General features: G+C 38.6%; 1 protein-coding gene across 6 annotated transcripts in view; it reads right to left on the bottom strand.

Annotated features, from left to right (window-relative positions):
* LOC126483630 (uncharacterized) overlaps positions 1–14,314 on the bottom strand; it is a 497,523-nt gene that overhangs the window by 36,541 nt on the left and 446,668 nt on the right. For all 6 annotated transcript variants that reach the window (XM_050106684.1, XM_050106680.1, XM_050106683.1 and 3 more), the window contains 3 exons: positions 10,740–10,826; positions 6,343–6,507; positions 5,652–5,834 (listed from right to left, as the gene is read on the bottom strand). In XM_050106684.1, coding sequence (XP_049962641.1) covers positions 5,652–5,834; positions 6,343–6,507; positions 10,740–10,826 — 435 coding nt within the window. The remainder of the gene's footprint in view (positions 1–5,651; positions 5,835–6,342; positions 6,508–10,739; positions 10,827–14,314) is intronic.

Raw genomic sequence — 14,314 nt, forward strand, 5'->3', positions numbered from 1 at the left:
TGAGCATCCATCTTTGCTTTCTTTCAATATTCAATGCCCACTTCCCCACTCTGTTAAAATTGCTGCTGCTTATTTTAATCTCAGATGCATGAACCAAGACTCTAGTATTTTGTGTCCATTTTTCAGGCCATGCTTAGCTATTGATGACTACTCAAGTTGCCTTTTTTTACTCGGTACAACACTCCATAACTGTACAAATAGTTTGACCTATGTAGATGCTGCTGCATTTGCAAAGGACACCATACACACTGGGCACACAAATACTATGTCGTCTTTAACGGGGCGCAGCATATTTTGTATTTAGGGGGCAGGCTGGAACACTAGTCTCAGTCCATGTCTCTGTAGCACACATCCTAACTTGCTGCTCATTCCCTCACAGTATGGCAAAAAACCAGCCAACTTACACAGTTTCCTTCATAAGTGACACTTGAAAGCATTTAAAATGTCTCCCTTGCTATAATAATTCCCTGTGAATATCCATCTCAAATGCTGCAGTTCAGACTAGGTTGCCACTAACCAAAATAATCTATGCTCTGTGAACTATTGTGTTTGGAACCACTACCTTGCGTATAGGGTTGTAAACAGAGACAGGGGGTACATACATAGTGGGGTGTTAGGGAGGGCTTTGGGCATCAAAAGAAAGCAAAGACGGATGCTTGATGCTTGTAAGTTGGTGGGAGCAACAATTCCAAATGTTGTGCCGATTCCCAGTGCCACCTGATGTCACTCGGTCCCGCAGTGGTCCACAGCTGCCGAACTCCTCCTGCTCATGTGTAGCTTCTGTCCTATCTGATAGATGCAAAATGTTGAAATTGCGCCAATATAAACTGGAAATTGCGCCAGCCCAAGCAGTCAGCAGTTTTTATTCTTGACAAAGATGGCAGAGAAAGTCATTGAGAGCTCAAGTGTTTTATTTGAATGACACTGCTTGAAAACCAAGAAGATTTCATTAAAGCATGTCACTACGAGAAACTCTGAGTTAGTCAGGACTGACAGCAATTAGACTAGCAACCCCAAAACTTTGGAAGGGACAGTAATATCATTTGCTTTTGATAAATGCCCGCACCTTCACTCCCTCACATTATCTGTAAGAGCGCTTAGAGGGTCTTGCTCCAACATCAAATGTTTTCACATACTAAATCATATACGTAGAGAGTTTGTAAATAATTTACAATTAAAATGCAACACACACACACACACACACACACACACACACACACCCTGTATGTTCACAGTGTGCTGGGTAAATACACAGCACTAGGACATCACATTTGCAGTGATTGTGGTGTACCACATACATATCCGAATGAATGGCCACTGCCAAACTGTAGACAAGAACAGAGCTGACCATCCAGCAGTGGAAAATGCTGCCAAAAACAAAATGTTCGATTTCAACAGCTGCTTCACAACCCATTCAATCTAGATCCTTCGCCCCTGCCTCTTACCCTCCCCTAATACCAGCAGCTCCTGTGAACTACGTAAATGCTAGTTGCACCTCTTACACATCCTTCCCATAACCCTCCTGGCTTCAACCTCTCCTAGCCTCCTACCCCACACCCACCTCCGCACTATCCCAAGAGCCTAAGTTCACTCACCCAGAACCCACACCCTCTTGCCCCATCTCCCCTTCCTCCGTTCAGTCAACCCCTCCCAATCCACTCCTCTATACCACTGTTGTGTGCTTCACGAATTTGCCAGGTGCTGGTGTTCATGTCATGTTCTTAGCTCGTACACCTGCTTTCTCTTTCCCCCATATTCTACGTAGCTGTCAGCCACCCTCCCCCAACTCTCCCTGCTGTAGCCATGTGCGCATGCATTACATCTAGCTTGAAACCGAATTCGTAAAAAAACAAGCAAAGTTTTAAGTCTTGTTTAAGTGCCCATTCGTGGTTCAACACCTCTCCTATTCAGTGATTTGTTACTGACTGAAATTGCTCCAAGCACTCCACAGTTAATGTTGGTATTTTTCATAAGAAGAGTGTTTCTCATGAGTAGACACTGCTAAAACTCTACAAAATATACAGTTTGTGATGTGATGATCTGAGGCAAAAATATTCTACAGCCTGTAATAAAACCAACAGCCTGGGATCTTGCCAAGAGTTTGGAGGAACAATGTTCGCAATGACATGATGTGGCTTTCCGACTGTCAAGAGGTGACCATATGCTACTACTCCATTATTTGTAAAGCAACATATGCTTCAACTGTAATGAAAATTTATTAACTGCACAACCAGCTTCAGAGCATTATCAATCCTCAGGTGCTGACAATTAATTTAAAACAATCCTATATATATGGCAGTTAGGCCAGTCAAAATGTAAAGTTCAGCTTACATGCTTGCAAGTCTAAGGGAGCTACAAGCAGCCTGCCGAGCAAGTCATCGAGGCCAGCAAGGAGGCTGAGCCCCTTGCTGAACGCAATGACTTGGTTTGCTGGCTGTTCGTAGCTTGCTTACAAATGGGAGTAAGCAAGCTCAACTTTCCAAAGTAATGATTGTCATTAGTCCATCCCAGATTTTTCATTGTTTAATACATAAATTCTCTTTACAATCGATTTTCCATTATTTAATAAATAAGTTCTCATTACTACCGAAGCAGATTCTTACTTTACAAATATATGACTCAGATGCTGATGTTCATCTCATCAAATCCTTTGCTGGTTCAACATGTTCCTGACACTGCTTATCTGCAGCTGCCTAAGCTGTAACTAAATTATAGACATGTCGGATCACTGCTGGACTGACTCTACACAACAGGTGGTGAAAGTGAGAGTGCTTAATTGGGGGCCAAGCAAATAATAATTACAGGTCTGATCACATGGAAGTTCATCTGTAATATTCTCACATGCAGCTTAAAAATTCACAACTAATTATAAGTTGTTATCCAGAATGACACAACACCTTTGATCCTATCATGAAACTAGACTGTACTTTCCACCTCCAGACATTCCTTACGTAGCATTATTCCCACCACATACATGGTGACTCAACCCTATCAGTACACTAGTAAACAATTATGATATGAAATTTTAACTTTTAAGCTACATTGAATATAAACATGCTGATTTGTTGATTACAATGGTATCAAGAAAGCCTTTTCACATAAGTATTTGTCAACAATTTGAAATTGTAAGAGAATGGGAAAAGATTTGAAAGGCATTAACAATGGCAATTCTGGCCGCAAAATAATATAAAATGCTTAGTTTTTCATTGATGATATTGCAGGCATGGCAAAAATTAAAGAACAAAACTAAATCTGCCACAGAAACAAAAATATTAGTAGCAAATAATACAGGGCTATGGATATGTCACAAGCAAACCCATTACAAGGAAAATTTACACGAAAGCAGCAGGAAATTTCTACTAAAGATGGAGTATGGGACAATTTTTCATATACGGGATGAAAACAGTGGAAACTTAGAAAGACCTATCAAACTTTAAACAGTACCCAGAATCACTTGGAACAACTATAGGAAAAAGTAACAACAAGAACAACAACAACAATAATAATAATAATAATAATAATAATAATAATAATATGAGGGTCGTCCACAAAGTAAGTTCTGTTTCTATTTCTATCCGCGACAGCACTACGACTGCAGTTCTGGGGATGCGCCGCAGTTACTCTGACTCGAGGAGACGCCATGTACACCACTTTCAGATCGCTGTTGCCGATGTGTGGTTTGTAGTGCTTCTTTATAATATCAGCCATAATTGCAAATCCCACAGCATGTGAAATCAGATCTGTGATTTGTTTTCTATATGCAAAGAAAATTAAACCAAAGGAAATTCATTGGCAAATCTGCGAAGTTTACGGACGAAATGCTACGAGTGATTAAATGGTTAGAAGATGGGTCAGACTGTTCAATGAAGGATGTGATCAAGTGCACAATGAAGAAGGAAGTGGACGATTATCTGTGGCTACTGATGAACTAGTTCACACAAATGAAGAGAGGATTAAGCACAATCGTAAGTTTAATCTTAGTGCCCTTGCTATGGCAGTTCCACAAATCTCACAATCACTAATTCATGAAATTGTTACTGAAAAACTGAAATTTCGAAAACTTTGCTCATGTTGGGTACCCAAAATTCTTACTGAACAACACAAAACACAACGGATGGGCAGTGCACTTCAGTTTTTGACACACCACAATGGAGGAGGCAATTGTTTTCTTTCTCGGATAGTCACGGGGGATAAAACTTGGGTAACATATGACACCCCTGAAACAAAATGGCAATCAATGAAATGGACACACACTTCATCCCCAATGAAGGTTAAGCCTAAGCAAATCTTGACACCTCGAAAAGTCATGTGCACCGGTTTTTGGGACAGAAAAGGCATTTTGCTGATTGATTTCTTACCACGAGGCCAAACAATCAATGGACACGGTTACTGCGAAACATCAAGAAAGTGCGCCACACAATACAGAACAAGCGCCGAGGATTACTGTCAAAAGGTGGTGTTGTTTTCCAGAATAATACCTGACCTCACACAGTGAATGTGACCAAACAACTCTTACAGGAATTTCACTGGGACGCATTTGATCAGCCTCCGTTCAGCCCAGACCTCGCTTCGCGCCCTTTCATCTCTTCTTACACCTAAAATCTGTTCTTGCTGGTCAACACTTCAACAATGATGACGAGCTGTTAGAACATGTTACCACATGGTTGAATACACAGGCGGCAAACTTCTATGAAGAGGGCACACACAAACTTGTGCCACGCTATGACAAGTGCCTACAAAATTTTGGATTTTTTGTACAATAAATATTTTTTCTGTATCTGTACAGGTTTGTTTTAAATAAGCAAATGGAACTTACTTCGTAGACATACCTCGTAATATGCAGAGTAATACTGCAACATTACAACATCTGATTTCTTCATGCTAATAGATAAGTTCGCAAATATATTGTGCAAGTGATAACTGAAATTCTATGACTATATTTATAGGATAGATACCAACAGATTCACTAATATTATTAATTCAAAAGAGGTAGTATCAACTCCTTAGGGGTAACTAGAGCAAATTTACAAGATATGAACATCACAAAGAAAGTATCCATAAATTGTCTAGCTATTGGAACACTAAAAAGCTAAAAATTATACTGGTAAGAAATGATCACAACAACAGAACAAAATAATGTAAGTGAATCATGAAGAGATTTTGGGAAAGAAGTCCAATTGTCAAACCAAATATAAAGCTTAAATGAAGCCCCCTCAAGATGGCATAACATAGAAAGAAAGAAAGAATTTTCATTATCATTCTTATGGTGCACTTTACTAGTCATCAGCTTACAAAATTTTGTTCTAATGCAAAGACTAGTGGCATTACTATGGATTGCTTTTAGTCCTAACTGACAGCTGTTCTTTATGACATGTGTTTCCATTTTCTTTGGAATTTGTGTGTCTTAGTTCCTTCTCTGTATGAGGTTGTACTTTGTGTAATTTTTCTTAGCCAAGTGCTGATTCACAACATTGATTTAAAGGGCAATTCTGCAGTGTGAATAAAAAGTATTAATTCTTCAAAAATTCAAACACACACACACACACACACACACACACACACACACACACACACACACACACACACACAAATAAAAACTGTAATACTGTCTACATTTTATACCATAACCACAACAATTATTTTTCTTTTACCTCTTTTTGCATCTCTTTCTTCGCAAACATCTGTAGCTCATCACCAAATATCTCCTGAGAATTGAGCACCTCCTGGTAATCCATTTCTTTCACAAAGCTATGATCTTCTATGCCATTTGCCTTAAGAAACTCCATATATGCCACTTGAAAAGCTTGTCCAATTGACTGTGCAATAAACTGGGCCTAATGAAAATAATAAATCCGTAATAACAATTCTGACATCAATATTTATACTAAATGATTTTTGCATGCAGCGTACTGTGATTTTAATGCTTGCATTATGATATTTAATAATACTAAAACATTTCCTGTCATTCTTGTTTACTGTTATGTACAATGTGTTCTGAGAAGAACTCTCTTCTTTAGGACTATAGTTTCTATTCTCAGTTTACACTTTCTTCAGTTTTTCACCTAGCACTATGTAAAATAAGAGAGCCTCTATGTCATAATCCAATACACTTGTAATGTTGCTCACAAATCACAGCTTCAGTGGTTTACAGAGTGCATTCAAGAAAATCAGTTTTTAAGCAGTCACTCCATTTCTAATTATTCCCACCAAGTCTCATTAGTGTGATTTGCACTTTGTTATTATGATAAATCATCATCAGTTTTACAGTTACTTGTACACAATGCTCTCCATTTAATTTTTTTAATCAGTCAGGGAACTTCACTTTGCAGAAAATGTACAAACCTCTTCACTCTCAAAGACATGACAAATCATTTTGGGAGTTCGGTTTATCTTCGGTGGTTCATCCACTTCGTGTGGCACGAAGCGTCGTCTTGCCATTAGCACCACCAAATCACCAATATCTGCTATATAAGATATGGTGCGCAGTGCATGGTCCATCATGATTTCCTGCAACATAATTTTTCAAGTATTATAAGCAACAAGAGAATGAGAAAGTTAGGGCACACAGAGGTACAAAATACTTTGTAGCATAGTAGGATAAATTTGTACACAGGATGGTGTGAAGTCCAGGAAACAACCATACATAAACTGTAATATACATTAACATCATACAACCCTAAATTTAGAAGAAACTCTATCAATAATCTGATTACCACAGCACATTACACACTTCTGAAACTAATTTGACACGTAACACACAACTAACTCAGCTAATACATTTTTATTATAAAATAGAGAAAGAGAAGGATGAGAAAATGAATATATAAATATTGTTGCAGCAATGCTCAACATCCCACTTCCACCCCTTCCAACTCTACATCTGCATCTACATCTACATTTATATTCAGCAAGCCACCCAACGGTGTGTGGCGGAGAACACTTTACGTACCACTGTCATTACCTCCCTTTCCTGTTCCATCCGCGTATGGTTCGCGGCAAGAACGACTGTCTGAAAGCCTCCGTGCGCGCTCGAATCTCTCTAATTTTACATTCGTGATCTCCTCTGGAGGTATAAGTAGGGAGAAGCAATATATTCGATACCTCATCCAAAAACGCACCCTCTCGAAACCTGGCGAGCAAGCTACACCGCGATGCAGAGCGCCTCTCTTGCAGAGTCTGCCACTTGAGTTTGCTAAACATCTCCGTAACGCTATCACGGTTACCAAATAACCCTGTGACAAAACGCGCCGCTCTTCTTTGGATCTTCTCTATCTCCTCCGTCAACCCGATCTGGTACGGATCCCACACTGATGAGCAATACTCAAGTAATAGGTCGAACGAGTGTTTTGTAAGCCACCTCCTTTGTTGATGGACTACATTTTCTAAGGACTCTCCCAATGAATCTCAGCCCGGTACCCGCCTTACCAACAATTAATTTTATATGATCATTCCACTTCAAATCGTTCCGCACGCATACTCCCAGATATTTTACAGAAGTAACTGCTACCAGTGTTTGTTCCGCTACCATATAATCATACAATAAAGGATCCTTCTTTCTATGTATTCGCAATACATTTCATTTGTCTTTGTTAAGGGTCAGTTGCCACTCCCGGCACCAAGTGCCTATCCGCTGCAGATCTTCCTGCATTTCGCTACAATTTTCTAATGCTGCAACTTCTCTGCACACTACAGCATCATCCGCGAAAAGCCGCATGGAACTTCCGACACTATCTACTAGGTCAACCTTCATATTGTGTCCTGTGACGGTCATACTGGCATCAGTATAAGTGTGTGAAGAATTGCACAAGAGTGTGAAGAATTGCACAAGTGTGTGAAGAATTGCACAAGTGTGTGAAGAATTGCACAAGTGTGTGAAGAATTGCCACAAATAGCTCTTTCAGGCCAGGAATAGGTATTAAGTCTAAAACGAATTTTTTTGTAGAAATGAAAATTATTTGGCATTACAGCAAGATCAATACTGCTGCATAATACAGACGAATGCAATATAGGTTGGATTATCAAATATTTAATGCATTTCTACAGTTTTATGTCATTAAAACATTTAGTAACAATCTTATATTAATCAACACAATACTTTATCACGATATGAAATAAACAAGTAATTATGACAATTAATTAAAGCTGCTGAAACGTCAGTATGACTCATTTAACACACACATTATGTTTGTTATTAAATACGAAAATAGTGAAGCATTTGAAAACATACATTAAAAGATCGTTCAGTGAAGAGCAAGTACTGTCAAAGTTTAAAGAAATTAATTATTTTCACTTTAATATATAAGTTTAAAAACAATTAAAGCGAACTGAAGTGGATTACTGCAGTTAGTAACATACATACAGAAATATTGTGGAGCTATAAACAGACATCCACATAATGAACAAACATAAGTAAAGTCCTAATTTTACTAACTATTATACTGTGTATGTTGCTGTGCAGCCAGAAATCTAAGCTGTTTATCATAAGCAAAATTCACTTTAAAAGACTATAAAATTATGAGTGAGAATTGTTGACCAGTACTTATCTTCTCTGGATACGGAATTTTTTAGCACTACCGGCACACACATACAAGAGTACACAAACGATCATGGCTTCCAGAAGTATTAGTGTAGTAATTTGCTGGTTACTACCTACCACCCAAAGCGCATGAATATTGGGCCATTATGGCAAGTGCAGTGTGTACCAACATTCGAACGATGAATCTCGAGGTAGCTGCCAGAGGCAGCTCAGTTACTGACTACCATCATCAGATTTGCCATGTGCTCACAGCACTACAATAGCGATCTAGACGTGGATTGCATCTTTAGACAAGCCTGCATGGGCTTCCAGGCCCTCAACTGTTAAATGTGTTCAAGACATGTAAACTACTTTCATTGTATTCCTGATTATGTCATTCTGTGACCCAATGAATTTTCTCTCTTTCATGGCTGTGTGTTTACTTGTGTTCCTAGTTAGAATAATTAGTTCTTTTCTTAGCCTGAATAAAACTATGGTGCCAGATGTAGAAATAATATAAAAATCTTAAAATTCTTTAACACAAGCATGTACTGCATTACCCATTACAATAACAAAACTGGCTCTAAGCACTATGGGACTTAACATCTGAGGTCATCAGTCCCCTAGACTTAGAACTACATAAACCTAACTAACCTAAGAACATCACATACATCCATGCCTGAGGCAGGATTCCAACCTGCGACCGTAGCAGCAGCGCACACAGTTCCGGACTGAAGCGCCTAGAACCGCTCGGCCACAGCGGCCAGCCTACAATAACAAAAAGAGTTTCTAACACACTATAGTACCTTTTAACTAGAGGAATTAACCGGTCAATTGAAGCAGGATACTGTCTAGGCACTTAGAAGGAAGCAGGATGCTTTCTAGGCATTTAGAAGGAAACGGGTAAACTGAATCTTTTTGACAGATAAAAATTGTATGAGAAAACAAGGAGCTTCTGTCAAGTTTGGAAAGTAGGAGAAAAGATACCAGCAAATTGAAAACAGTGAGGTGTGCCTCCATAATACTGCATGAACCTCATCTGCAAAACACAGGGACCAGTAATTTATGTTCTGGTATGGTGCACAGTTTTCATATCTTAGAAAATTACATATGACCATCATTTTGCTGGATAGTGTAAGATTTGCTCAAAGGGTAAATTATTATTCAAAAATGTTTTGATGAATTTCACAGTGTGGATAACTTCCAACTGTGGACTGAAAAGATATGGAATCTGGTGTACTGTTTCACAGAACTTTAATATAGATTTAGCAAATGGACACAACGCAAGGGGTGTTTATATAACAAAGGGAAACGAGAAATAATTTCTTGTGACAAAAACACATCTTTTGTTCAAATTCAAGCACAATCATCTTTATTTATATTTAAGTGATCTACCTTTACACATGAGATGAAAAAGCTTGCACAGGATAGAGTAGCATGGAGAGCTGCATCAAACCAGTCTCAGGACTGAAGACCACAACAACAACAACACAACAACCTTTACACACCAATTTCAACTGTTTTTCATGGATGACAACTCCACACACTAAAAATGATGACAAATATTAAATACTGTAAGCAGCCAAATTACACAGTTTAAAATGTATCTGTATGTGTATTTCCAAACAAACCACTGCATGCAAAAAAACAAGAGGAACTTAGCAACATTCAGACACTTAGGAAACAATTGTTTTGTTTTTGTTTTCAGGGTGCAAAAGCATCTATGGTCATACACATCATATGCACTCATGTGAGAACTGTAGAACATAGAGAGAGAGAGAGAGAGAGAGAGAGAGAGAGAGAGAGAGAGAGAGAGAGAGAGAGTGTTAAAAAGGACTACGCATTAAACTCAATTGACAGACAGAAAGACAGCTAAAAACAGGAACTCTGAGAAAGTTCCATAAAATGCGCCACAGAGAAATGGAGAAAAAGTAAAACATGGTCGGCAGCTTTCAAGTCGTTTGCCAAGATGGCCGATAACTCAGACAGCAAACACAACTGAGAATGTAAGTAGATCTTCAGAGCATTAGTAAACATGTACTGCCCCCACCCCCTTTCACCACACACACACACACACACACACACACACACACACACACACACACGAGCGAAATGTGTGATAAACAGCTTCTGCTACATAGTATGCAAATTTGCAAAAGTCTTGTCCCTGGATTTCAATGTTATTTAGTTGTAAGGTACTGTTATATAAAATAATGTATTGTACCTTGAGATCAGTGTTTAGCACCATTATCTTCTCAGTTGAGATGAACAAGTCCACTTCAGTGCTGGGCTGAGTCTCCCCCTCAGGAGCCTATTAAAACACACATGCCACTTTATACCAACACAATCAGAAGCGACAGCACTCATAATAAAACTAAAAACTATAGGCATAAAAGAACTAAAACATTCTAGCTTGTGTTGGTTAATACAATGTGGGCCAATGTACGGCGAATAGAAACACTCAACACAAAACAGTATTCAACTAGCTTTTGAGCTCTTGCTCTTTCTCTAGTAAAAGGACACACACATTCACATTCTTACACACAACCACACAAGACAACCAAACATTCTCATCCATAACCATGGATGTGAGTGTCTGGGTGTGCGACAGAGAATGCGCGTATTTTTGCTAGAAAAAGAACAAGAGCTCGAACGCTAGTGTAAATACTAAGTGGTTGCCTTTTGTGTATTTTATGTGTTATTCTCTCTAGGAATTTCCATTGTTGTTGTAATGTGAAGTGGGTAACTCTAATCCTAATCTGATATACTGACACCAGACCTATCAACTAACTATAATTTCATGAAATTGAGTTTTAGCTTATTCTACAAAATTCGGACCATTGTCAGCTCCTGTATTTTGGGTGTTTCAGAAATTTTTTGAATATGAGAAATTATCAAAGCTGGTTGTGTCATATTTCTACTGAATAATCAGTAATTAATCTAAATTAACTGAAATATGAATCTTTTATGGACATCTTATTGCTATTCCCAAATTTTACAGCTTTTCATACTTTAAGGTGAAAATGTGACAACTTTGTTCAAAGAAAGGTAGGAAGATCATCAGAGATGGAGCACAAACTCTGATTGCAGAAATATGGGGAAGGAAATTGGCTGTGGCCTTTCAAGGGAGCCGTCCTGACATTTGCCTTAAGTGGTTTAGGAAAATCATGGAAAACCAAAATCATATTAGCCAGATGGGTATTTGAACCATCGGCCTTCCGTACGGGAGTCCAGTGTGCTAACCATTGCACCACCTTTCTCGGTAACTTTGTTCCAATTTACAAATTCAACACAAGTGGTCAAACTTTTTTGTACTCATCTGGCCCATTGCATTGCTTAGGTCATATAAGGACATTATGTATTGTGTTACGAGATCAAGATACTGCTGTGTTCTACTGTATTGTTTATTACAAAAGGCCTATTTTGGTGTCTCATCCATCTTCGAGTTATCTGTGGAAAGTATATAGTTTGGTACAACATTTCATTCATTGAAGTAAATAATTTAATGTATTATAGAATTATTGTTTCCTATGTACATAGTGTGCTCTTGAAATCCATATGACATCGACGTCTCAGGTATTCTCACACTACTAAGTTTGTTCCTTTGATGCTAGTGAGGCTATAGTAGCTGTAAACTTTTGCTGGAGCAGTTATTTGTGAAGTTGTCAAATTACGAAAGTTTACGAGGGTGGTTTGAAGAGTTCTCAGAACAGAATAGAGAAAAAAAAGTACTTTTTTTTATTTTTCAAAGTAATCTCCTTGTAGTTTAATGCACTTGGTCCAATGATGTTCCTGTGCCTTGATCCCATCTCAAAAACAAGTTTCCTCCAGGCCTGCAAAATAGTTGTCAACTCCAGCTCTCAATTCTTTGTTTGAAGTAAATCTTCACCCACCACGAAAAACTTTCAGTTTCAGGAAGAGCTGGAAGTCTGACGGAGCCACATCAGGTGAATAAGGTGGGTGTAGCAACAATTCATACCTTAATTCGTGTAATTTTACCATGGTGACGGCACACGTGCGCATCACATCACATAAAGAGTCGCGGCACCCATCCTGCAGATAATTTTTTCATTTCTATTTATTCAGTTAAAATGTGATATACCCTTTCAGATGACATCTGGCAAATGTGAGCAATTTCACGCACTTTCAATTGGCGATCCTCCATGACCATTTTGTGCACTTCTGCTATAATTTCTGGAGTAGTGATACATCTTCACTGACCACTGCACAGATCATCATCTAAGCTCTCCCAACCAAATTTAAATTCATTTGTCCTCTTGGCAACAGCTGAATATGAAGGAGCAGAGTCCCCCTGTGTATTCTGCAAATCGGCATGAATGTCCTGTGCTTTCATACTTTTCTTTACGAAGTACTTAATAATCACTACTCGAATCTCTATTTTTTGCATCTTCACGAATCACTACATGGGAACAACAACAGAGCCACGCCACCACCATAGCTCTCTTCCAAGAACATTGACGCGGCACATGTTTACAGGCAACAGTTCAATGAATATCATGTGAACAACTCGTTGCGCTAGCACTGACCTCTCAGGGTGATTCCGAGAACTTTTCAAACCACCCTCATATTTCATAATGATGTTACTTGACAGCTCTACTGATAAGTGAGCCAGCAATGCTATATGATTATTACTACTTATACAGTAATGTGACAGCAACTCTCTCTCAGTCGTCGATTTCATATACATTTCAAGACCACCTGTTGTATGCAGCAAACAATAATTCTACAATATGCTAAATTATCTACTTCAAAATTTGAAATATTGTACCAAATTATATACTTTCTGGAGATAACATGAAGATGACAAGCAGGCCGAAATAGGCATATTTTAATAAACAACACAATCTAATACAGCAGTGTCTTGGTCTGATAGCATAATATATATAATGACCAAAAGGTGTTATGTTCATCTATCTTTTGGTACAATCTGTGTGTTAGAAAGAAATTAATTTTTTATGTGCCAACGTCCTTGTCAAAGATGGTGAAGGAGTAGACAGAGGTTCAGAGAACACTCTTGTCCTTGGGTTGGGAATTGCCCCTAAAGGCAGAAGAATCAGCAATGATCAACAGCATAAGGATGCAGAAGTCAATGGGAACCAATGCATTAAGGACATCTAACACGTATCCACAGGCCATGTGGCCTGTAACTGCCAAACAGTCATGACAATCTCTCCACTGGTAAAAAGATTCTGGAATAGACCCCCATTTGGATCTCCAGGAGGGGACTGCGAAAGGGGAGGTGACAATGGGAAAAAGATTGAATGACCAACAAAAGGATAATGATCTACAGGTCAGGGTGTTGGAAGCTTGAGCATGGTAGGGAAGTTCAAAAATTTGAAAAGGATACTACAAAGGCTCAGTCTCGAAATAGTAGGTGTCAGTGAAGTGAAACTGAAAGGAGACAAGGATTTCTGGACCGATGAGTATAGGGTAATATCAACAGCAGCAGAAAATGGTGTAACGAGAATAGGATTCGTTATTACTAGGAACTTGGGGCAGAGAAAGAGTTACCGTGAACAGTTCAGTGGTAGGGTTCTTCTCATCAGAATCAACAGCAAACCAAAATTGACAATGATAGTTCAAGGTATAAATGCTGATGTGAGCTGAAGATGAAGAGAGAGAGAAATTATAAGAGGATATTGAAAGATTAATACAGTATGCAAAGGGAGATGAAAATCTAATAATCATGGGGGACTGGAATGCAGTTTTAGGGGAATATGTAGAAGAAAGATTTACAGGAGAATTTGGGATTGGAAAAAGAAATGAGAGGGGAGAAAG

This window comes from Schistocerca serialis, chromosome 6 (assembly GCF_023864345.2).
Source record: "Schistocerca serialis cubense isolate TAMUIC-IGC-003099 chromosome 6, iqSchSeri2.2, whole genome shotgun sequence".
Lineage (NCBI taxonomy): Eukaryota > Metazoa > Arthropoda > Insecta > Orthoptera > Acrididae > Schistocerca > Schistocerca serialis.